Source organism: Siniperca chuatsi, linkage group LG10 (genome assembly GCF_020085105.1).
Source record: "Siniperca chuatsi isolate FFG_IHB_CAS linkage group LG10, ASM2008510v1, whole genome shotgun sequence".
NCBI lineage: Eukaryota > Metazoa > Chordata > Actinopteri > Centrarchiformes > Sinipercidae > Siniperca > Siniperca chuatsi.
In genome coordinates this window covers 13700521-13727021 of record NC_058051.1, presented here as the reverse complement: position 1 = coordinate 13727021, position 26501 = coordinate 13700521, and the positions used below count along the sequence as shown (strand labels likewise).

Genomic DNA, 26501 nt, shown 5'->3' with positions numbered 1-26501 from the left:
ATCTGTGACTGTGTCTAAAATCACTCCCTTGTTTACTCATTTATTATTCCCCACATGATAAATAGTCAGTTGGGTACTCTTAGCGACTAGTTAACTGAGACACATGAATCATCATTTTTGACACACTTACAGATGAAGTGTTGCATTACTAATTTACACATCTGTCATTTCAGGAACAAGGATAAAGCTATGCATTAGGGGATTTTTGGCAAAAAGTAGTTATAGTTTAGTTAAACATGCAATAATTTATTTCTTTGGCCACTTGGGGGCAGCGGAAACAAGTTGTGAACACAACATTGACATATCACCATTTAAGTTGGTATGGCGAACACGTTAGCAAACAGTTGTTTATTTACACTTCCAGCAGTTACGGAGCAACATTACCATTAATTTGGAACCTAAGTTAAATATTCACTCTAGTTTTGCTCTGTTTTTGGTGTCCACCAACTCCTGAGGGAAATATCTGGTACACTATTGCAAGATAGGTTTTATACACAGAAAAGTAACATTTTAAGCTGTAGTTCAAAGTTGTGAAACTTTGGGAGATTCGCTTTTTTTCTCAAGAGTTAGATGAGATCGATACCACTCTCATGTCTGTGATTTAAGTACAAAGTTGGAGTCAGGAGGCAATCAGCCTAGCTTAGTATAGACTGGAAGAAGGGGGAAAACAGCTATCCTTGTTCTCTCCAAAGTTCAAAAATCTTCCTCCCCCCGATTACCTTAGCTTAGCATAAAGTTTAAGGGGGGGTGTGAGCTTTATACTTAACACACAGCCATGAGAGTGGTATCAATCCTCTCATCAAACTCTCAGAAAGAAAGCAAATAAACATTTTTATCAGATGGATCAACTATTCCTTTATTCCTCTGGTGAAAGCGTTAAACGTGTACTGCAGATAATCTATCAATAACGTATTGTGGACTGTACAGTAATGGAAACAAATAAAAGGAGTCTTATGCATTCTTCTTCAGCAGTTGTGATTATCACTTGTATGGTAATGACTGAATGTGTATGTCTCTTGTCTCCTCTACGAGCACAGAATTTATAGTGGAGTATGAGGAGAGCCAATGGGACACTGGCAAGTGGAAGGAGCTCCAGAAAGTCCCCGGTAACCAGGCAACAGCAGAGCTGGCACTACACGGACACCTTAACTACCAGTTCAGAGTGTATGCTGTTAATGCCGTTGGACCTGGACCCCCCAGTGAGCCCACTGAGAGACATAAAACACCCCCTGCTGGTGAGACTCGCTCCCTTTAATTAACATTTTCTACTGTGGTTATCAGTCGATTGTGAAAGCTTGCAAAGTTTTAACATTTCTTTTGAAATGTGCAGACAGGTGTGTGGAGAGGCCAGCCTTTGGCAACAGGACTTTGTAGCAGTAGGGGGTGTGGATATTTTTGGGTCTCAGAAGCCCTTAAAGTCACCAAGTATTAGCTTCAGCACACGTTGCTGCTTAACCTGGGCTCTTATTTGAATATGTGTATGTATGAAATGAGGATATTTGTACTACTTTTTACAGTTGCCAAAGAGTCTGTTTTAGGTGAACAATATGGATAGATAGTTGCATTTTAGCAGAAAAAGACTACAGTCGAAAATAGTAAGATGAACTCCTTCATGCTATTTTTTCATTTGTTAATATATGATTATAAAACCTCTCTTCAAAGCCCCTGATAGGAACCCAGAAAACATCCAAATCCAAGGCCATTTTCCTCATCAAATGGACATTAGCTGGGAGGTAAGAGAAAGAGAATATGTATCTATATTGTATACTAGAAACCTTTATACTATAGAAGCATTTTTCAAGATTTCTAAGTCATCATTACACTGTCCTGTTGTAGCCACTGTTGCCTACCGAACAAAATGGCCCAGGCCTCGAGTATAAGGTGAGCTACAGGAAACTGGGGGTGGAAGATGGCTGGAGGGAGCATCTGGTCAAAAGACACTACTTTGTTGTGAGGAACACGCCCACTTTTGTCCCTTACGAGATCAAAATTCAGAGCAGGAACAGCCACGGCTGGGGACCAGATCCTAAAGTTGTTACTGGTTACTCTGGAGAAGATGGTGAGTTATAGACTTAATACTTCCTCTACTCTATATATTCATGTCATTCATGTATTTAATTCAGAATTTCAGTATATATTTTTATATGCAACTCACTTCAGTTCTGCTGTTTCATTAAACCATAGCCTAAGGCTGAACTAGCACATATAGCTGTTGTTTTGCTTGTCACTTACTGTGAACTTTTTGTGTTATCGTATCCCACCCTGTCATCAGTCGTCTTTTGGCATTGTCTGCGGGAAAATGTGTCAGGTTAAGTTCTTTCCATTTTTCCTTTTGCCCATTGTTATAACCCTGTGCAGGTGTGCAGTAGTGACTTTTCCTCCCCTCTGAAAAAAAGATAAACCCCTTTGCTAAATCCAGCAGGAGGCAGAAACCCTTTTGTAGAGCAGAGGGATGTCAAATTTCCACTTCTGTCTCAGAAGCTGTGGGATATTTGACAGATCACGACACACTTTGCGCTGTAGACCTACTGAGGCACAATGGCTGCTTCTCTCTCTAGTGTCTGCTGTGCTTCTATCCTTTCCTGCTACCAGTACAGTAAGATGTAGAGAAGAAAATATTGAGAGCATTTTCATTTTCATGTTTGGTATTTTGTCACTGCTGAAAGTAGAAAAGAATAGCTTTGAATAATGAAGCTGATTCATTTGGTGTTCAGCTGAGTATGTATTTGTGCACATTTATGTTGATCAACCAGCATCACTGTTTTTATTTACCTCTTTCACCAGCAACATATCATTTCTGCACAACCTAAACCAGAATAATATACATGCTGCTCAGACCAATTAGGCTGTTTTTGTGCAACAATTTTATTGTTTTACTTACTGAATCTGTAAGTATTTTTTCCAGTATATTTTCTTTCTTTATACATGTTTATAGTAGTATTAGTCTCTGCAAAGGTGGCCTATTGTTTGCAGTATGTCTGTATTCCTCTATGTGTTCTTCAGTCCCTACTGCAGCACCACGAGATGTAGCAGTGGAGGTGATCAACACCACTGTTCTGAGAGTTAGCTGGACCCCAGTTCCACCTGCCACAGTGAGAGGTCATCTAGGGGGCTACAATGTAAGTTTTCATGGTCTTGAGGCTTGATTTCTTTCACACTACATTGTATAACTGAAGACTTTCAATGGAAACAGAGGAACTCAAAACAGCATTGATTTTGTAGCACAGTGCTTTTACAATACAGTAATTACTTGGTGTTTACATGAAATAGGTACAAAGAGGTAATTAGAGTTAATATCATGAAATAATATAATAATGTGCAGTAATGATGACCTAATATTGACTTGGGAATCAGGCCTATATAGAAATTACTGGTATATGGGTTTGCTACCTGCCATTAGTTACTAGATAATATTGGTGCAAAAAGATAATGAGCTGCAGTTGGCACAACTTTGTAAAAAACAGACTAATTAACTTTCACTTGTTAAATAATCTAATAATAGCTTTAGTTATTTCTGTAATCTAATATAAAGTGCTATCAATGTTTTCTTTTAAGTAACAACCATCATTTTCAATCCTGGAAGGACAGCAGGCTACAAAGAGTTGTTAATAATACTAACTTCGATTTGAAAGGTTAACTTGGAAGGTCAGAATCCTTTACCTGGATTACCTGGTGCAATTAGATCTTTATTCTAGCACTTTTTTCCCCTAAGTCTCATTATGTTAGCTATTTCCTGTCTAACCCCTTTTCACTCACCTGTCTTCAGTGTGTCATGACCAAAGACAGTTCCCCCCGGGAGGAGACACCACTCACTGCCACTGTTTAGTCTTATATAAGTCCCCTTTTCAACCAATACTGTAAGTGCAAACAAATGTTTAAATGAGACAGGATACAGCTGAGACAGAGATACAAAAAGGTTCATTATGTGATTTTACAACAGTAAATGTTCTTTTCTAAAAATAAAGTTATATGTCAGTTAAATTTGACAAATGTATATCTGGTAGGGACATAGTCATTATAGTAATGAGCACATAGAGAAAGATTATTCCCTGAAATTGTAATGGTTTAAGATTTGTGAGGTTCGCCCAGTCCGATTCATTTTCACTTTTTGTATTTCAAACTCCCCTAATGGCCCTTTTCTGAGCAGTATACCCTTTCTGGTGGAATGATTTTGTCATTAGTTAGGTAAGAAACAGCAGCGCACCACCTGTGGAGGATGAACTCAACGATGAGATTTCTGCATGTGCTCACAGAAGCACCTCAGTTTTGAGAGAAGTACTAGTAGACTTGTGAATTAAGCAAGAAATAAGTACACAGACTACATTTTTGCAGACTGGTTTTTAATTAGTTTACAATCTATTATGATACAATACCTGTAAAAATATTTTTATCACATTTTTCTTTACTTCACTCTGTCACCTGTATGCTGTAATTTTGACACATACCATCGGGTCTCAGATTCACAGTTCATATGTGATGTTGGATTTCAGATATCTGCCTCATTAAACCAGGCATTAATTGCTGCTCCTCAACATATTCTATCTCACTGTTCTGTCTTACTCTCTGTCTTTCTCCTTCTCTCCCACCTCTCTGTGGTCTGTTCAGACATGTTCCTCACCATTGTCCATTACTTCCTTCTCACAGGTTCACTGGTCGAGAAAACGGAATCTGCTAAATCCCAACAAGATTTTAGATGAGCGCCAGTCCCTGTCTTTTCCTGGGAAGAGGACTCATGCAATCGTGCCGGGCCTCGAACCTTTCTCCGAGTACAGCCTCACTGTCAACGTTTTCAACAAGAAGGGCAATGGACCCAACAGTGACCCGGCCACTTTCAACACTACAGAGGGAGGTGAGGTGACACAAACACACATGGTAGACATTTAAAATGACTAGGGCAACAAAACAAGGAATTTTAACAAGAGCATACATTTCATTTACACTGAAGTCCCCCTCTACTCAAAAATGTGTTTTGCTTATTGTTACTTCACTTGGATCTTTGTGCTTCACTGTGTAGAATAATAAATGTGCAGAGTTTGACACTAGAAGGCTGTTTTCGTATTCATCTGCTGAAGGAGGAAAATGTTTCTGTGCTCACCTTAAATCTGAGTTTAAGGCATATCAGTCATGGTCCAGTATGCAAGTGTGATGTGGACACTTGAAACCTCCAATGCACATACACTAAGAATTAACTTTTCAGTGAAGTAGGAGGCATTTTGTGTCCAGTAGTTAAACTATAGCAATGAAAAACATTTGCCCAAAACAAATTGAATTAATTGAACTTTTTGTGGAAAAAACATCAGACACAAATTGTAATTCGGTATAAGTATTTTATTAATGTCTCAAAACATGTCTAGAGGGGATCTTTAAATAAAGCTACAGTATAGTGTTTAGCCTCAAGACCAAGAGAGAAAGATGAAGCTGTCAAAGGTAGCCTGATGAAGTCTGAAATTCATGAAAATGCTTGTTAAAGGCTGCTCAGTGTTGCAGTCTTGTTAAATGACAAAGCTGCTTAAAACAGGCAAACATCAGTGTGTTTTTCATCTGTTTAACAAATATGAAAAGGCTAAGGAAGCTTTAAAAAAAGTTTAATGCACAGAAAATATATCAAGCATGAAAAGACACGTGAGAGACAGAAATCGAAACTTATTTGGACATGATTGTCATGATTCAAGCATCCTTGAAATATTTTTTTAACAATAAAACAGGCTGGCACTCAGATGTCTGTTTTAACCACCTCTAAATAAATACTAAGCTGCTAGAGAAACACATCTATACAGTAAATGCATTAACATTACTGTCATTTTCATAGTTCCTGAGCAAGTGCCTATCCTGACCGCCTCCAATGCCCAGAGAGACTCCATTTTGCTGGTATGGGGACCACCTCTGGAGGCAAACGGCATCCTCACTGGTTATCTCCTGCAGTACCACCTCAGTATGTACACACACAATGTTGTTTGACTAATTACTCATTGACTTACACAGTGTAGACCTTTGGCCCTATGCAAGGTTTTTCATTAACAGATTTCTCTTTGCTGTAGCTCAGTGCTTTGTGCGATGTGTGAGCAGGAGTATAGCTGCAGTGTTAGTGGAGAGTAGGTGAGAAAAGATCAGGTCGGAGGGGAGGAAGTGTGGTGGGGGTGTATCTGAAATACTACAGTTTACCTTTGAGCCTACAGGTTTGATGCCCATTTGATAAACCTGAAAACATACTGCATGCATTATCATCTTCCCTTTCTTCTCCTCTGTTGTGTTATCATACCAGACACTAGGTTGCACTGTTTAACACTGAACACTCCACAATCGTCTGCAACAGCCCAATTGTGCAGGCTACTTTAAATTGTGGTTTGACAGTTTCCTCAGTGTTTCTTATCTTGTACCCTCCTGGACTGCAGGTTCTCTTCTAAGAGGATGATTTAAGCCAGTGCTGTTTGTGCGTCTTCTACAAATTTCTTTGGCATTTATCACTCAGAAGCATTTCAGAAGCAAAACCCCACCTTTATGCTTGAGAACAGTTAGGGTGAACAAGTGAGTGAGGGGCTTTCATTACGCTTCCTCTATTTTCAAAGCCTACACTCTCGTTGGCTGACATTTCTGAAGTCTTTTGTGTAAAATGTGAAGGCAGAGACAGCCCTTTGCCGCCTCCACCAGCGCCCACGGAGTCTGGCCAGCTCTTCAATACACTCTGTCCCCCTCTCCTTTTTCCCATATCAGATGTCAGACTTTACACAGATATTCCCACACAATGCGGTCTGTGGGTGTTGGAGGTTTTTCAGTTGAATTGATTCACCATCTAATGCAAGCATATTTCAGATTTAGTTTTCTGTTAATTCTATGAATGTAATATAACAAATGTCGTACTATATGCACAGTGAAACTGCTGTGTAATTAGTCAGTGAATAAGCCGATGGTGTTCAAAAACACATCAAATATCCAGCTTTCTGTGCTGCAAACAAACATCAATTTTCCAAAGCAGCACAGGCTTGGCACATATTCAGTTCTTACCTGCATTTTAACATCAGCACAGTAATGAAATCAACGAAGGGGGTTGCAGGAGAAGTGTGTTGCTTTCTACAGTCAGCACACATACTGTACTTTGATTTATAATGCAAGTTTGGTGATACATTATGCTGCTTGTGATTTCTACTTTTCTGATTTCCTTCTACTGCTTCTGCTTATTTTAATTTTTGTCTCTCCTTCTGCTTTATCCACCTGTTGTAATTTTTTCCTTCCTTTTACATTAGTGCTGTTGGGATTTACAGTGTTTAAAGGGGGGCACCCTCTTGTGTAGGTGCGATCAATTAATTATGGCTATCAGATTTATCAAAGATAATCATAAATGACTTTAATGAATAAAGTCCTCAGGGTCACCACTCTTCTTAAAGAAGAGAAATGATTGCCAATGCCAATTAATTGACTGAGTCTCATAAAATACACTAAACTATCAATTTGGAACTCAGATTAATAATTAAATTAATAACTATATAACAATAGCTAGTAGGTTGAAGGATTTGGAGTTCAACATAGAAGAGGTTGGTAAATTACTCACTCTTGTGCAACATTAAATAAGCCAGAATAATTATACACAAGCATTTATTTAAAAGATAAACAAAGCAAAAACACACACTATGAAGACTAACTCTAAATACACTAAACTACGGAACAAAAGGTGTGTATGTGTGGGCACAGGTCAGGTGCACGCCAAAAGAAAAGTATGTATGTTTCTTTGTTCTGCCTCCGTATTTCTCGAGTGCGCAAGCATGAACCCATGTGGTCAGAAACAAAGGAACACGTGAAGTGGGAGCTTTAATGTTACTCTCCGATGTGTGTGTGGTTGTGTTTAAGTCAAATTAGAGGTGTGTGGTCTGTTTAGGATAACAGTGCTAAGTTAAAAGGAGTTAGTTAGCATGCAAAGGCTGTCTGTGTGGAACATAACATAACTAACATCAATTTAGCACATGGCCACCAAATTAACCTAAGAGATAAACACGTCACAAGTACAAAACCTCAGAAAAACACATCAGTAATGTCACATGTACAAAATTTAAACAGTCCTTTGCTTAGCTATATACACTGTTAATCTATGCTATACACAGCTGTTACGTTACAGTCCGTGGGAGGGAAAGAGAGGTAGCTTTTTGCTGCTGTTAGCTGGCAGTCAGTTTGTTGTAGACGGGTCAAGCTGGGAAGAATTGTGGTTCCACTCGGGAAGCGTCTTTTGCTGTGCAGTGTCCGCTTGTAGAGATTGGAAGAAGCTGGTCGCTCTGCCTGTGGTTGTCCTTACAGAGTTTACAGCTCGGCGTTAACTTGCTTCGCGCTCCTCTTAGCATGTGAAGTTAGCTGGCAGGCTTTGTGTGTGACAGTCGTTGGCTCTAAACTTTGTTGCAGAGATCTAGCAGGCTCTCGGGTCGCTGCTGTACGATCAAAGACCTCGGTTCTGCTGCGTGTTTCTGCTCCGAGTAGATTACACGGCGAAGCCAGGAAGAGAAAGTGTAGGTGGGTGTCTGCTGGTGACACACTAAGAGGGAGACAGCCCTGGCTGTGTGCTGCAGTGAAGAATTCCAGGAGAAAGAGAGTGAACAATGGCCGTTGACACCTTTTATTTACCTGGTGACATCCGGGTCACAGGTCAGACTGGCCACTAGTGGCTGGGATGCTGCATTCAATGCTCTCAGGATTTCGCAATACAGAAGAGTATGCAGTCTCCTAATGAAAGTTCAGTTAAAAATCACACAAATTAATGAATTCATCTGTGGAGTCCCAACAGTGTTTTTTGCAGCTTTTCCTTCATCATGTCTCCTCCATTTCCTCATCCTCCATTTTTTCTTTTTCCAACTCTCCTCCTCCTTTCATCCATTGCCACTTGTTTACACCCCCCACCTCTTCCTGAGCTCTCTATCTCATCCTTTCATCTCCTTTTGCCTTTCTTCATAATGTATTCCTCCTCAGCTCACCTGTCACAATATGTATTTGCTAATACATTCACTTTCTGCTTGAGCTAACATGACATCTCTCCATCTTCCCCGAATATTGACCCTCATTATAGTTGTGTTCCATTAACTTACAACATGAGCCAACTGTGATGACTTTTTCTGCATCTATCTGTCGTATGCTCACTCATGCCACGTGAACTGACCTGACAGCTTTCTCCTTTTCTATAGTTAATGAAACCACACTGGAGGTGGTTGATTCCCAGGAGATAAACATCATTGGGGCTGACACCACCCAGTGGAAGCTTGAGGGCTTAGAGGAGCGCAGCCTCTACCGTTTCCACCTCAGTGCCTGCACTCGAGCAGGTTGTGGACCTCCGCTGGCTCAGGAGAGCAGCACTATTGCTCTAGCACGTGAGTAGATCAAATCTGTCTACCTGTCGTGGTAGTTTAGCTAAGATATCATTTGCATTGGTTTGGGTATGAAAGCCCCACCAGTGTTTTTGAAGCGTACAGTAGCAGACTAAAGACATGGTAGTTTCAATGTAGTAATTCATACAAAGTGGAGATATTTATACTAACAATTAATTGCACTGTACCATAAATGAAACAACATTGTATAGTTACAGAGAGTAAAAATCAGCCTTTGAAAACTGTTGTATAATGTCTTCTGTGGCTCTGCAGGACAGTTTGTCTAGTCTGAGAAAATTATCCCCTGACTTGATTAGATGAAAGAATGCTATTTTGGCTACATTGCTAATGTGTGTTTTAAAGCAAATGCAAAGACACAGGCTTAAAGTATGACTTCTGATTTGATCGGGGGAACCAGAAATCCAAAATATTTGGACAGAGCATCGCTTTGGCCTTGACGCCTAGTAGAAGTTTTTTTTCTACTTCCTGGACATCAATAGCTGTCAAGATATTAAATTTCCTCCCAGTGATGTATGTACAAAGCAAATTTAAAACATCATCAGAAAGATATTTCTGAAGAAAATGTCAATGTTGTGACCAGTTGAGTAAAATTTTGCATTTAAATCAATTTAGATCGCTGTTCTTTGGTTTGTCCTAAAATCTGTCTGGAACATCTCCAGAATATTAATTTTAGAAAGCTGTTACTTTAAAGATAACTTTTTGAATTATCTTGCTTATAAGAGGGAGGTTTGGGCCTGTAATTAATGAGAACCTTATTGTTTGGTTTAGGTTTTTTAGGATCAACAGCCTAACAGCACAGAAAATCTATAGTAAAAAAGTATTTATAATTTTCAGGACATAATCTTAGACACCGTTAAAGACACATTCAAAGCACTAGTTATAACTGAATCAAGACGGCACATGTAGGATTTACTCTCAAACTTAAAGAGTTTTGAGGCAGAAATCAACAAAAATAGTCATAGTTGCCAGCCTTTTGAATACAGGGATTGTCATCTTTCGCTTCAATACCAGCTTTGATGGTAACTACTGTATATTTTTAAACAGTTTAGCAAATTCCTCACTTTCCTCACACTGGAGTCTTAAAAGTGAAGTGGGGCAGGTTTTAACAGGTGACCAATCATAGAGTAAGGTTGTCACATTAGAATAGAATACAATACTAGTATAAAAAAAACAATACTCGATACCTCTTTCGATACCACAGCAAACACATATTGAGGACCAGTTGATTTTCTTCCCCATTGTTTCATCTGCATTTTTATAGCTTTGGTACTTTTGATACTATCAAATTTATTATTTTTATATTTATTATAATTAACGGATATCGTATCATTTTAAATATGTGGTATCAAAAATTAAGCGTATTTTAGAGAACAAAACAATTTCTATGATTATCTCAGAGACATATGCTCTTCTCTCAGTGCATACAGCTTTATTGCAAGTATATATGTTCCTGTTTTCTTTAAACCAGGCAACATTTTAAGACAGAAACTCGTTCACCCTAAGGACAAGTTGCCCACACAAAAACAGAGCAATGTAGTCTACTCCATTCAGTGCAGTGAGGAAAACTGCAAAGAACGGTACATAGGTGAGACCAAACAGCCACTTCACAAAACACTTTATCAGCACAGACGACACGCTAACTCATTAGGATTACAGAGCGCCATGCATTTGCATCTAAAAGCTACAAACCACATATTTGAAGACAGCGAGGTGAAGATTCTAAGTAGAGAGAAGAGTTGGTTTGAACAGGGTGTCAAGGAAGCCATTTTTGTGAAAAAAGAGAACCCCTCTTTGAACAGAAATGGTGGTCTGAGATTCAATCTGCCCAATGTCTATCACAGTGTTTTATCACCTTGGTCACGCCAATCACATGCTAATCAGGTACTTAACAGTGATGAGGTAGTTGCAGCCAGAAAACAATAGGCCTGATTACTGATTACTGGGCCATCTTGGAAACAGTTAGGTCAGTTTCAGGTGAAACTAGCTATTAACAGACTCAGGTAGATTCCTTCCTGAGGGCAGGGCTTATGTAACACAGAGTAGCTTAAATTTCTAGTTCCCGTCCCCCATTTTTTCACAATTGAGAATGACTTCCAGATGGGAGCCGAAATGTCTTGATTCTGAAAACAGTGTCCAGATGACTACGACTGAAGCCTTTTCTACGATAGAACACTCCTGGACGAATGAGGGACTACACCGTCTTATATATGGACTCTTTGTAAATTAAACATGGCCTTCCAGTTCAACTTTTCTGTGTTTCCTTTTCAGTGGCTCTACATGATCTCTTTAGCAGTCGAATAGAGTTGATAAATCATGGTGATGTTCTGTTACACAACCCTATAATGACCTTCAGGTTGTTGTTCAGGGTGTCATCCATTTCAGCCACAGAGTCTGTCTCACTGAGTGAATTAATGAGCTGACAAGTTCAGAGAACAGAACCTCTGCTGTATCATCTCTGATCCTATTCTGAACTGTGATTTCTCTGACGTTCGTAGTTAAAAATGTGTAGAACAAAATGCACAATAACAATCAGAAACAGTCATTTTGATGTTACATGATCACGTATGTTACCATACTGATGTGTAGCCACAGTGATGTACTACACATCAGTGCCACAAGTAAATTCTAATAGGTTAATGAATTCAGTAGCATAAGGGTCAGCATTTTTGTCCCCATTCTGTCAAAACTGGTGATAGCCAGTGAGACAGAATAAGATAATTCAGGAATAAATTGTGACAACAGCCTTGTTGGTCTGTATGAGAACTGTAAAAAAATGAGACAATCCTGGTAAAAAAAAAGAAATGGGGCTGTCTACTGTATGTATTGCTTTCAGTCTATGCATACTACCACTAGGGGGTGCCAAAGCCAAAAAATGTTAAAATTTTACACAAATAGTGGCTTTAATTTGAATCTTTCAAAAAGCCATACAGATCAGTTTTAGTTTAATTATTTGTCAACACTTTACACTGGTTGTTTGTTGAACCATATTTAATACAGCCAATTTGTCTAGTAGAATGACCTGATTACCTGCCACTATTCAGTTTTCATCTGCATTTGGCTGATAATGCATGATAAATGCTGAAAATGAGTGCTAGAATTTCGTGACAGTTCAAAGTTCCTGAAAAACTCCTCCCTCCATTTCTTGGCAGGAAAAAATATATTAACGCATGAGAAAATATGTGTCCACTTTCTCTGAATGTTTTAATAAAAGTTATTCATTCCTCTCTGGCTTTTATGTTTCCGTTGAGAGGCTCTGCATCTTGTAGGTGGATGTCCAGCCTGAGAGCCATTAGATGCATTGTTTGTAAATATGGTTGAGTAGAGGCTCATGGGGAGATAAAATGGTTCTGTTTCGGAGCGCTGTCCTCGAGGCATGTTAGTCACAATGCAGCAGAGTAGATTTATGGATGCCAATAGCACGGAGCAGGGGCACCATGAATTTAGAGAGGCTGACGGGGAGTGATGGAGTGACAATAAAAAAAATGAATGTGTGTGAGTTAGCAAATCCAGGCTATGAAGTGTTCCTTTTAGATTTCACCTTTGTGACTGAATTAGTTTTTAATGCTAATCGCCATTTAGTTAGGATAAACAGTTGTCTAGCTTAGCTAAAAATAGCCTGGACAAATTACAGACTGACACACCAGAACAAAAAACAGCCACAGAGGTATCAGCAGATGTGTGTCCACATGGCTTTGTTTGAAAGGCTTGTAATGCAAAGAGAGTGGCTGAAGTGAGAGACAGAAAAAACACACACAGAAGGATGGGGTGAAACATCTGTGAAAAAGAGGAGCAGGAAAAACTGAGAGAGAACAGCTAACAGCCCTAACAGAAGAGTGTGGCAGAAAGAGAAAAAATATCTATTTTTCTCCATCAGGTCTCATGAGATAACAAAGAAGCAAAGATAAAGCGGACTGCAAACATGACAAAAAGCACAGTCACACAAAAATAACCAGCTCCTCCAGAGATTAAATCATTTGCTCCCTGGCACAGCATTTGAACACCCAAGTTGTTATCGCCAGCGTATTTGCTAATGGCTTCAACTTTAATGTTTGAAAAAGTTTAGTTAGAAACATAATAATGAAGGGCTTCATCTTCACTGCAATCAGCTCAGGATTCAGCAATCAGTGCAGGACAGGCTATGTCAGTGTACAGCAGCGTTGATTTTCGGTTCAGGTTGGGGCACACAATATTCACACTAAGCAATATGAGAACTAATACAGGCAACAACATGCGCAAATTAAATGATGTGTGTGCCACAGGTAATGAAACAATTATACCAGTGATTGCAAATTCTATCCTTATAAAAACCACCGGAAAATTACCAACATAGTTTATCGGACCAAAACCAACAGAGTGAAATCAATCTATGTGACAAATTTCCCATAACCTAATCCAAAACCAATAATAGTAATTTAATATTCACTTAATAAATTCAGATTAATCAGATCCCAAACAGTTTTTACTTGTCATCATGTAGTGTACAAATCCTCAAAATTATTAAATAATAAAAATACTTACAGTAATGTGTCAAAGCACATTGTATTCTCCCCTTTTTAAAGAAAAGCAGTTGTGTTTCAGTTACACGCAATATCTGAATTCTATAAACCGCAGATGTGTGAATCTTATTGTCCTGTTTGGCAGTTAGTGGGCAAGAAATTATAATATAATATAACTATAATCAATATTTTTATAATAATGTATCAAATGACAATGTGAAAACAATGTGACAATGAGAAAGGGGTCACTCTTAGTGATGAACCTACAGAGAATTATCACCTGAATTTGCAGCTCCCCTCGGCTTTATGGAGCTTTATAGCAAGTTCCAGCTCATTGTTTAGCTGTCCGGCCTGCAGCTTTACTGTTTTAGTTCACTCTCACCGCTCTCATAGCGCCATATCCAACCAAAGCAGGCAGCTGTTTTCAGTGAAAAAGCTCTAAAAACCCACTGTACACTACCTGCTCAGCACCAAACGGCAAAAAACTCACTTAGCGCCTCGCCAAATCTGAAACCCCACTAACAAACAGATTGCTTATGCAGGCATCTACCTGCGTGGGGTTGAATTCGTGAGGATGCACTGCCCACGTATTTGTGTGTGCCAGCGTGTGTGGATGTACATGCACGTGTGTGTCTGTAAGTATGTTTGTGTGTGTGTTTGTGCCTGGTCTATAAACCTTAAAGCTGGCTTTCCATATATTTGTAATCTTCTGTTGTTTTTCATTTTCTTTTTATCCCTCTGAAGATATGTCCTCGACTCCAGCTGTGGCCCCTGTTCAGAGCAGTATGTATCACTGCCTGCAGCCGCTGCAGAACGCTAACTTAGAAGTAGTGGTAGAGATAGACATGGTTATAGGTGTGTTGGTGTAACGAGTAGCTGGCCATAGTCTCAGCCTCAGTTTGTCCTTTATAGTTGTTCAAATACCAGTTCAGTAAAGATTTCTTTATGAAAATACGTTGTCATATATTGCTGTTTGAATTTGCAATTCAGATTTACTATGTAGACCTGCTACAGTTACAGTGTGTTTACTATCATTTGCACTGTGCTTGCGCAGTTACTGCCATTAATCCAGATTTCCCGGTTGCTCTAACAGTCCTTTGTTCATGTAGTCTATAGAGCTTGCTTGTTGCTCAGTATAGACTATTAGACCTGACAGTATTGTAGCATGAATCTAACATCTGAGGCTTCTTTCATTTCAGGCCACAACTGCTCTCTCTCCTTTCCCAGCTCTATCCGAGGCAATTCTACTCATCCTCTTTTAGGTATATAGCTCACTCTCACACATGCACAGCTAATGGTATCCCTGTGATCTCATCTTGTACCTCAACTTTCAACTAACAATGGGATTCAAGACATGGAGTTGTTTCAATCTATTCTGATATTCGCTCATGGTGGGGGGGCGTCAGGAAATGCCAGCTTTGCTTAAGAGAGAGTGAAGACTAGATGTCACTCCCGCCCACGATCTCTATATCTACCCTTTATGAACCAAAATCCAGCTCCACTCAATTAAGTCTGGGGCCCAGCTTTGCCTTTTGAACTGTCGTCTTGAAGGGTTTCTGCTAGCTGCACTGTTCTCAAGCTGTGGGGGGAACCTATTTGCCTCTGCTAATCCTCTTTTCCTGCCTTCTTTCTCCTTTTCTCTGTGCCTGTATGTGTTTTCCTTTCCTCCTTATTTTCCTCCTCCTATTCCTTCTCTCTTCCTCTCTCAGTTCCAGCCCTGGTGAATATAAGCTCTTATGTGAGTGACACCTTTGCCAAAATCAGCTGGACTGTCAGAGAAGAGCAACAGGACTCGCAGCTTTATGTGGCTTATATGAATAACCGTAAGCTACTTTTCCTATCCCCGCCTTGCTAAACATTGATAGGAATGTTAGGTGGCATAATTTTTAGGTGCAACTGGGAAGGTTTTATATAAACATCTAAAAATATATCGTAAGCCTAACGTTTGCATGGCTACTTCCATCATTTCTACGATTGCCTCAAAATGTACTAAGATGTATTTAAAGTTATATATAGTACAACAAATACATTTAATAACTTAAGAACCATTTATTGCTTGACTACAGCTCATCCTATCTTCTTTTTCGATTGCATGAATGCTAATACAGACTTGCTGCTTTTGCACTTCTTGTGCTTGGCTGTGTAGGTGATGGTAACTGGCGGATTTCAGAGGCTGTAAACACTTCTCAAAGTTTCCACGTAATTGTTGGGCTCAAACCTGGGGCGGTGTACACTGTACGCCTCATGGCCAAGAGGCTGCTCGATAACGCTAGCATTTTCGAAGACGTTATCCAGACTCAAGTCAAAGGTGAGAGGAGAGAAAAATGTCACGGTCAATAGAGTTTAGTGATTTGACTTCTAACCTGCCATAACAGTACAAGCACATCTTTGACAAATTGATATTGACTGTGGTGAATGTGTGAGTTTATGTTTCTTGCATCTCGGTGCATTTGTTTTGTCTTGTTTCTATCTAATATTCTTTCAGAAGAGATAGAGTGTTATAGCTGAAGGGAATGTGAGTCAAATACGACGTGAGAACATCCTCTCAAACTACAATCCATCATGTTTTTCTGTTTTCAGTCAAAGATAAAGTTGTATGAGGAGCGCTTGAGGGGACTGTCATACTCAAATAGACCAATGTATAAAGTCGATCCCTGAGCTCTGTCTCTCTTTGCTGTTTTGCTCAGGTGTGGAAGGTCAGCGGAGCAACTTTTCAACTCAGGGCTGGTTCATTGGGACCATGTGTGCTGTGGCGCTGCTCACCCTTGTTGCGCTCATGGCCTGCTTTGTGCGGAGAAACAAAGGTGGCAAGTATGCAGGTACGCTGCCGCCGCCCCAGCGACAAGACATGTTCTCCATGGAAAAAGGTCAGTTAGTCTTTGACCAGGGTTGGGTCCCCTTGTTTCGCTTCAGGAAGTGAACCAAAATTCAACTCATAAAATGCACAGTACATGTAGAAGACATCAGTCTGACTTACCTATAAGCGATTTAATCATCTCTCAAATGTTTAAACATCACCAGTTTTTCAGCATGACGCTTTGATTTAACTTTTGATATAATTTTGGTTGACCTCCTGAAAGAATGAAAAAGTGCAATGAGCCTCAACCCTGATCACCGACCTGTTTGGAAGTGCATTATGCATGCATGTTGGACACCTATGCATGCTAACCCTGCAAAGCCCAATATCATTAACCCCAAATGAACGATACATGAGATGCTATTATTGATGATATTATAGGTTACTTAATGTGAAACAATTTGTGTGGACCCATTAGTGCTGCTTGGTACCTCTGATTACATACCATGTCAAGCCAGACGAGTGGGAACCAGCTGGCTTTGTTCCACACCTCCCCACCCCTCACCTGTGCAGCTCTTCTTTCCCCTGCGTCTTTGTGCTGTCTTGTATCAGAGCCAAATTCAGTCTCACAAAGTGTCTCCTCACTCAGTTTCTTTCCTCTCAACCTGCTTTCCCGTCATCTCCCCACCATTCCACTTCTTTGCCTGCAGTAGCTTTTGACATGAAGCACTGAATATTTCATCAGCTCCTCTGGATTCCCCCTTTGCCCATCCAGCTCTTTTCATGAAACCCCTCTTTTGTCTCTCTCGAAAGCAACTGGTATTTTTTAAAGCATATTTACACAAAGAGCTGATATGTAGCACTTTGTGCAGACACACAGAAGAGAGGCTTTCAGTGTACACACTTGATATAATGTTTACACAGTCATATTTAGTTGGTCTCAAAAGCTTTTCGGTTATGACTTTTGAATTTCAACTCTTATATATACTCAAGTGATGTAAAAGTTCAGATCATTTATTCCTGTACACCTACATTGATGTTGAGCTTACTTTTGCTCTAATTTACAAGACTTCTGACAGAAAATCACTGAGGCTGATTAAAACTAGCAAAAGGCAGATGGTACTGTTTGAGTTATTTCCCTTTGGAAAATTTTAAGGACATCATCCTTTATAGTTATTTGAATTTGAAGCATTATAAATGATTTTATGTCCCAACAGTACAAGTAATATGCAATTACATCTATGGATGAAAGTGCTGCTCTGTAACAATGGTGCTGCAATGTCTGTCCTGCCCCCCATGCAGTGAAAGAGAAGGAGGACCTCCACCCTGACATGGAGTCACAAGGAATGAATGATGACACCTTATGTGAATACAGGTGAGCTGTACTCCTGCTCTGCAGAGGAAAGCTGCAGTGCCAAAGTGTGCTGTTGAAGAAACAAAATTTTTTTATCTCCTTGAAATGCATTGTGTTGTAGCAATATTAATCTAACAACCATATGTTAAATCTTTTCTGGCTGAGAAACTCATTTGTCATCTGTCACAGTAATCTTTTTCTCTCCCATCCCAAAAGCAAACCATGCATTCATGAGCTTTACTAGGATCAGCCTAGAAGCCAGTGTTCTCATCATTTAATGGGCTAGGTAATCACACTCTGTAGTTAAGAGTAGTGGGTAAGAAAAATGTGAGCTTTTTTCCTTTAGTTGGAATTATGTGCTCTTATTTTGTTGTCAGATTGTGATCTGAGTGTGTCAGTCAGCTTGGTCCTGTAGGCATCACTAGGTTATTTTGTGTGTTACTATGTGTGCGTCTGCTGATCTATCTATCTATCTATCTATCTATCTATCTATCTATCTATCTATCTATCTATCTATCTATCTATCTATCTATCTATCTATCTATCTATATGAATACAGTATATATACACATATATATGAATGTTGTAATATTTTTTATATAAGAACAAAAGTGTCGTACATATGAAAGTGCCCAGATCACATGGGCTTACAAGACACTACTCACACTACCTTCAGAGGCAAGAGAAAACAAAAAGCAAGTCAATACATGGTACTGTTAACATGTGTCAAACACATTATATTATATATAAACTTAAATTAAACATACAGCACACTCATACGTTGGTGGTAAGCAATTAACAAAGGCGAAAACGTTTAAAGGTACGGCCACATCAGCCTTGAGTCTATTAAGATTTCCCTGCACTCTGTCACAAGTTCAACATGGGTAATAAACACACAGAAATAAACACTGAGCAGAGCGATCGGCGATGTAAGCAGTCTATGAGAGCAATGCTGCAGTTCTTAGGTGGGTAGTCTACTGTATTGGCCTGAATATAAGACGACCCCCTTTTTCAACACATTTTTGGAAAAAGACTTTTTGAAGATACGAAACACTTTCAGACTAGTCCTGTTGGGAAGGTTTCCCTGTGAGGCTATTAGTCCAAGGAGAATATAGTCCTCATCCGTGAAGCCTTTTATCTAGTAAAATAAATAATAATTTAATACTTCCATTAAAGCAGAATGTAAAGTCAACATTTGTTTGTGTAGAAAGTCACACTCTCTCTTATCAGACTCTTGGAAGCAGTCCGAATGATTTTCTCTGGCTGTTAGCATTCTGAGTTAATATCTGATGTAGAATATCAGATGTTTGCAATACGCAATTGTCGAGTCCTGTAATATAATACGACCCCCATTTTTTCTAACAAGTATCGTGCCAATATTGTACAAAACAGGGTAGTGGCCAACCATGCAAATTCATCGGTCAATATGGAACAAAGACGAACTTTGACCTGCAAGTTTACTTACATATTTTATTGTCCATGTTGTGTTTCCTGGAGGGATTTAGCTCGTACCAAAACAGGAAACTTATTCTTAAATTCAGCAGTTGCATTTTCAGCATTTTACTTTAGATTTTACAGTTTACGTGAAGTGAATGGCAGGATGAAGCAAACAGATTGGTGGTAGTGTGACTGCACTTTGCAACCAAGATATTTCACAAACAACAGTTGTAATTCTATTAATTATTTAAGCTCTTATATCAGCTGCCTACTGAACCCACTGTATTAAGGTCATGTTTTAGCCACATGTACTGAATATCTTCAATACAGGCCACTCTTTTAATTGCAATGAGGAAGCTTCCACTGCAGACGCACAGAATGATTCTAAATGTATCGTAATTGCTGATAGAAAATATCTTACATTCAATGAAACAGGCATAAACTAAGCATGGGAAATGGGTGGAAAAACCGAGCCTTAAAACCCAAAGCAGACAGCTGTTGTACTTTATAATAGCTGTTGAATTTCCATTGTTTGCATTGTTTAGCTGCTACGGTGACAGTTTAGGGAAATCGACTGAATCCTATTTTGCTTGACAGCAACTGTGTGACAATGGCGTGTTTGTTTGTGCACACGCAACAGAAATCACCTAAAATAGCCTCTTCTGTCTGCTTTGATTCTGCTCGTCATCATATTATTCAGAACATGATTACTCACAATAGTGTGCTTGCTGCCAATTCTATTCCTGTGATTCTTGCCAAGACTGTAATTCTGTTTAACAGGGAAGAATGCATTGTCAACAGTCCTGTTTATAGATTATATAGTTTAAAGATAAAATAAGTACATTTTCACTGTCCCATAGCTCCAAATGACTATATTTGTGTGAATGGCTAGGGTTTGCTGATCAATACCAATGACTCAAGGATTGCTGTACATATACTGAGGTGGCTTTCAGACACACTTTAATAGGGGTGTAAGAAAATATCGATACACTTGAGTATTGCGATATTATGTTTTGTGATACTGTCTCAAAAACACTATCGATTTTTAATTAATAATTTACATGCAAAGATTCGTGGCAGTGTTGTACTCTATCTTCAGCCATTTGACTCTTTTACTCTAACGTAACAACGCAAACTGAGACAGGAAGAAGTAAGCGCATATCTTTCCTTTGCTCAGATTTCACACAAAGTAGTGCTATGATGTTGGCTGTTAAAGGGACAATGATAAATACAAATGCAGATCCCACTGTTCTGATTGCATAAAAAAGTAAACTTTTTTAAACTCAGATTTTATGCATATGGTTGTGTGTTCTTTATAATAATTATAATAATAATAATAAAACTTTATTTATAGAGCACTTATCAAAACAAAGTACAAAGTGCTTCACAACAAGAGAAATAAAATACCACAGTGAATGACGAAATATAAAGAAATAAAATACATAAAATACACAAAAGCAATAAAATAAACAGTAAAATAGACAGCCAGTTCAGGTTAAATCAGCATATGCTTTCAGATAAAAATGTGTTTTGAGACAAGACTTAAACGAAGACACTGACTCAGACAACCTAATTTCTTTGGGAAAGTTGTTCCAGAGCCTCGGGGCCCTGATAGCAAAAGCTCTGTCCCCCTTAGTTTTCATCCTGGACTCAGGAACAGACAGGAGACCCCTGCCCGAAGATCTCAAACTACGTGAAGGTTCATAAGGGATTACAAGGTCTAAAATATAATCTGGGGCCAGGCCATGAAGAGCCTTAAAAGTAATCAACAAGATCTTAAAAAGATCTTATACTATGACAGTTTTCCTAAAATTCGATTTTAAAAAATCACAAAATATGGCAATATTTTGAATCGTAACCCCTGTATCGTGATACGGATCGTATTGCCAGATTCTTGCCAATACACAGCCCTACACTTAAGTATTTTTTTCTGTGACTTTTAACACTGATGGAAGACCCAGGAAAGTACCAAGTAGTGCTGGGCGATAATTCACTATTATCATATATCAACTTTCAGTGAAAGTGTATTATGATGATAAGATTATTTTGTGTAATTGTTTTACAAAATTCTGTTCTCCAAATGAATGACATGAAGCAAGTTGTAATTCAAAACTAACAAAATTTGTTATTGAGGTTTTTGTTTTACATGTGTGAAGAACTTTTGCTGATGTACTGCATAACAGTGGAGCATGATTAATTGTGTGAACCATCAATTTTATATTATATATAATTTACTATGTCGTGACATATACATCTATTATCAGAAAACATTGAAGGTGCTATTGATAACATCCAGCCACTATATGACACAGTGGTTGCCAGTTCATTTCATGGTTGAGTTGGACTGAGACTCAGACTGACTCAAGTGATGTATCTTTCGTGATAGAGTAATGAATTTATTTTGCAACATATAGCTATACATTAGCTATAGATTTAGGTTACTTTGTGCGGTGGTGTTTTATCTATCTATAGGATATGGCTAGCTAGCTTTAGGTAACCTTTTTTCCCCATCATTTAATAATTATAGGGGCCCTATATTGTAACACTTAACCGTAAAATTACTTTTCAATCATCCTTACGCTATAACACATTAGGTAAATATTTACATTTTAATCCAGTCAAAGAGTACAGTACATTATAGGGATGCTATTAAAACCCACAGCTCTCGACATTAGACAGACAGCTACAGTAAAAGTTGATGTTAGCTAGCATGTAGTGTTGACCTAACATTAGTCGAGTCAAGTGTTTTCTTGTTGAAAACAAATCTCATAGCAAACCAGTCTGCCACTGACCCGGACGGACCAGTGACTGGTCAATCAACATGCCCTGCATAAACTTACTGGCCCCGGGCCATTGGTTATGCCGAACCCAGGCTCACTTCTAAATCTCCTCTGATACGCATCTTCGTTATAACGTTACATTGTTTGAGGGAACTATATCGTTAGGTAACTGGACGCATCCGTCACTAATGCTAACGTAGCTCCTCTGGAATTTAAGCTGTTATTTTTCTAATTTTGACAATGTTACCAGTGATAACACATTAGTTAAGGTTATATGAGCTATGGTTTAAATATGCAGAACTGTAATTTTATGAGTTACTGTTGTTCGGATGATTAAGCTAAGAAAACTAATATGTGCTTATGTCAGTATCTGTTTTTTCCACACTAACTGGCAACTATACCACGTTATACTATTGGCTCACAAGCCTTGTTAGAAGCAGGAACATCTCACACAGAGATAAACAAAACATTCATTTTTTAAACGATTAATTCACAATCATAATATTTTATTTCAGGAAAAGTGATACTATATGTATTTGTTTTTAAATATTTGTCTACATAAAAATGTTATCAATAAAACCTTTAATATTGTAATATTGATTTTAGCTCTGATATCAAATTTACTTTGGAGCCCATCAGGCCGGAGAAGCCATGGTGATATGAGTTTGTGAGTTGGTGCAGATATTTGGCTGCAACTGTTTAGAATGCCTCTCAGGGTTGGTTTCATGAGGCTGTTCTGACTACTGTCCCCCCAGAGTGCCCTTAGCCTTACTATGATGTTGTTTTCCTGGCTTTAAAGCTGGATTCAGGGCTCTCTTGTGCCTTTTGAATCTCTGAAGGCAACAGATCACCCACTAGTATGCCACGTGTCTGGGGAGCTGACAAGTGATAATTATGCTTCAGACGATTTCTCTTTGGAGACAGCCCTCTGCTGCCTTGCCCTTATGTCCACTGCGAGAACAGCAGGTGTCATAGCTGGAGTAGGCTGTTAGCCAACAGTGTGATGCAATTTTTTCCTCAGCTAGTTTATCTTTTGTTGTTTTTTTAGTTTTTTTTACCCCCACTCTTTTTTTCCTCATCTTCCCATATTAGTATGTGCAAATCGGGAGATGGCAGCAGATGTGGCGAAGCAGAGGTTTTTCCTCCAGACACCTTCAAACTAAAATAAATACAACTTCAGGTGCAAAGGGGGGGAAAAATCCTCCTTATACCTGAAGTTTCTGTGCTGCCCCCAAACCAAGTCAGCATGGGTCAATGGCATGACAAATTTAATAACCCTCTGCCAGGTGATGTGCCTCCATCTCTTGCCTGTTTGCAAAGCTTAAGGAAAGCCTGACCAAGGTCTTGAATGAGAACTGGGGCTCATAAGCACTCAGCCCCATTTTATCAATGTATTCAAAGTCACTGTGGGCGGGCTGCAGCGGCTGTGGCATTCCACTGCTCTTAGATAACAGCCACTTATTTTCAGTGCTCTAGAGTCTTCAGAGAAAGAAGGCTTGATAAGAGTTGAAATGCGGACCTCATGCAGCTTGCATTGTAAACGGCCTCATGAAATAGGATAGATAAGATTGGTTATTAAAAATCCCAGTGAAGGAGATCCGATTTGTAACCTTAGCTTGAACCATGTCTCTGCGCTAAAATGCTGCTCGAAATGTCGAGCTTGTATTTGACACAGGTGTCAACTACAGTATGCCTCAAATGGCACTATCATATACCAGCCACCTGAGCGTCGTCTCTGAACGCAGACGCTCTGTGTTATGAATACTAAACCAAAGGAGAGAGAGAGGTGTTACCAAACATGGATGGTTTAGGGAATTAGAAAAGAGGAGAGGGAAGAAAAATATCCTCAGTGTTTTGAGGTGACCCCGCGTCTTGTAGTGAGACACCTGCAAGTTGGCCAGTTGCCCAGCCTTAAATTGGCATCTAATCTCTTCGGCCTGCGTGTGGGCCCCTCGGGAATACCAGGAATGACAGGCTGTTTGTCTGGCATTGCATATGCTCCACCTCTCCCCCCCCCTTCCTTCTCCCTTTCTCAATCTCAGCCACACACCCGACCCCTCCCCACACACACATATATATACACACACTCCTCCTACCCATCTTTTTTCTCACTGCACTGCAATTTCCATTGCTTGTTCTAAAGAGATTTGAAATTGCCTTTGGTCCTGAAGCCTTGGCAATTAGCAATTAGTGAAGTGATTGTAGCAAGCCCTCCCCGCCTCCCTTATGCTCACTTTCCTGCTGTGCAGCCGCTGCATCCACCTCTGCCTACCGCCCGTAGTGATGCATTGAAACCATAAGAACTCCCTTTGTGACTAGGAGCATGTCTGTGTGTGTCTGTGTGTGTGTGTTAGTGAAGCCAAGCATTTACTAGTCAATATGTACTGTAGAGGCTCTGTACGCTGTGTATCTGTGTAGTTTTTAGTTATATGTGATATTGTGTGTGTGTGTGCTTGTGTGTCAAAGACAACCAAGGCCATATGTGTTGCTTCCGAACATCTGCCTGATGTACTATACAATGTGTTTGTTTATGCACTGCACCACTGAACCTGGCCTCTGTTGTTGTTGATGGCAGTGACAGCGATGAGAAGCCACTGAAGGCCAGTAGCTTGTGTTCCCTAAGTGGCGATGACGCAGTGGGGGATAGTGTCAGCAGAGACAGCCTGGTTGACTACGCCGACGGTGGAGGAGAATTCAATGAGGACGGTTCATTTATCGGAGAATATTCCGGATGCAAGCACCGAGGCTCTGTTAGCGAGCCCAGTGGACCCAACCCAATCACTGCATAAAGCCAGGCTCCATCTGAAACGATCTACTTCAAATCCTTTCAAGATACCTTTTAAATTCAGCTTCCCTGGCATTAAATATAGCTTGAATAGCCAAACATGGGGGACTAAAAATGACTCAAGTGTGCAGAAGTTTTTACAGCAGGCAGAAGGGACTGGAAAGGAAAAAAAAATACCCGCCATCAGTGTGAAAACCATATATCTTTGTACATACTGTAAGAGAATGACCTGTATCATTTGAGTGTTTCATGATTTTATTAATGATAATTAAGTGTTTTTTGTACCTATCAGCCAAAATCTTCAGCGATGCACAATGATTTTGTTCTTTCACAAAAGGCAGAAGATCAACAACTATTTTCTACAATGTAAAAAAAAACAAACACATACAGTAGACATACAGTACACATGCATCAACAACATTGTTCATTCATTTATCACATAGAGCAGGATGTCCTATTTATTGAAGACAAAATCGCTCTCGTGAAATGGAACCAATAGTCATAAATGCTTTACTGTCCATTACTGTATATTTTATGTATATGTTTTGGAGTTTTATTAATATGCAAATGTATGAACATTGATAATTTGTTTATATGAATTTTTATTGCTTTTTATATCAAACAGGAAGCAACAACATAAACATAAGAACAACATGAACACAAGGACAAATTCAAGTATCAAATTCCCCTAACCATGCCCCTGGTTGGTTGAGGGAATTACAGCAGGGATATACTGTATAAGTTGTTCAGCAAGAAGGTTAAAGTGATAAGTGTATTGCAGCATTTATCTCTGGAGTGTAATCATGAATACATTTATTAAAGGAACTTGTGAAAACTCTAATTGGTGAATGAAGCTTTTACCTTAGAACCTGCCCACTACTGAAGAGGAAGTTCTGAAACTAAAGCAATTTGTCATACTCCTATTTATAAGGTTTTGGACTTTTTCGATCATGTGCCTTTATTCTGCTGGATATCCCAGTGTGAATCACTTTACATCCCTTTAAAATTATTAGGCAGCTGAGCTATTTATTATCTTGAAATTGTTAATGTTGGGTATTTCCTTCCCAGTTTTTTTAACTTGGTGCAATGATTAATCAGTTTCTATTTGCTGCTCCTTTTCTGTAATTTCAAAAGCACCAAGCCTACTTTCAAGTTGAGATGTCCTTCCACTGAACATGGAATGTCAATACATTATGAGAAAAATTCCTTGGTGCTTAGCTATTTCCAAAATTATACAGTAAATTTTGTTCACAAACCAAGCACAAAGTGATATCAGAATGATACAAACATGGCTGAATTTAGCTCGATATTCTCAAAGGTCAAACACATTGCAACTCCTAAAAATATTTTTCCCGTTATCTCCGCATTACAAGTAGTAAGTCCTCACGTGCATAATGCATGTTGCTAAAATATTCATCAAGGATATAACTCAAATTTAAGATTTGACCTATTCAACAATCCTACTTAAACAGATAATTTAAAACAGGATACAG

General features: G+C 39.1%; 1 protein-coding gene across 20 annotated transcripts in view; it reads left to right on the top strand.

Moving 5' to 3' along the window:
• The window catches only part of chl1a (cell adhesion molecule L1-like a), a 58877-nt gene extending 33028 nt beyond the window's left edge, over nt 1-25849 (top strand). For 3 of the 20 annotated variants that reach the window (XM_044211378.1, XM_044211377.1, XM_044211372.1), the window contains exons 17-31: nt 1038-1235; nt 1663-1733; nt 1837-2059; nt 2273-2308; nt 3004-3119; nt 4645-4849; nt 5810-5932; nt 9159-9341; nt 14600-14638; nt 15055-15117; nt 15565-15678; nt 16002-16163; nt 16543-16722; nt 17955-18027; nt 24799-25849. In XM_044211378.1, the coding sequence (XP_044067313.1) occupies nt 1038-1235; nt 1663-1733; nt 1837-2059; nt 2273-2308; nt 3004-3119; nt 4645-4849; nt 5810-5932; nt 9159-9341; nt 14600-14638; nt 15055-15117; nt 15565-15678; nt 16002-16163; nt 16543-16722; nt 17955-18027; nt 24799-25012 (2000 nt within the window). In that variant the 3' untranslated portion in view covers nt 25013-25849. Of the gene's footprint in view, nt 1-1037; nt 1236-1662; nt 1734-1836; nt 2060-2272; nt 2309-3003; nt 3120-4644; nt 4850-5809; nt 5933-9158; nt 9342-14599; nt 14639-15054; nt 15118-15564; nt 15679-16001; nt 16164-16542; nt 16723-17954; nt 18028-18222; nt 18293-24798 lie in introns of all 20 variants that reach the window. The other 17 variants (XM_044211385.1, XM_044211384.1, XM_044211375.1 and 14 more) reach the window with 17 other exon arrangements.
• Nucleotides 25850-26501: the final 652 nt, after the last annotated feature.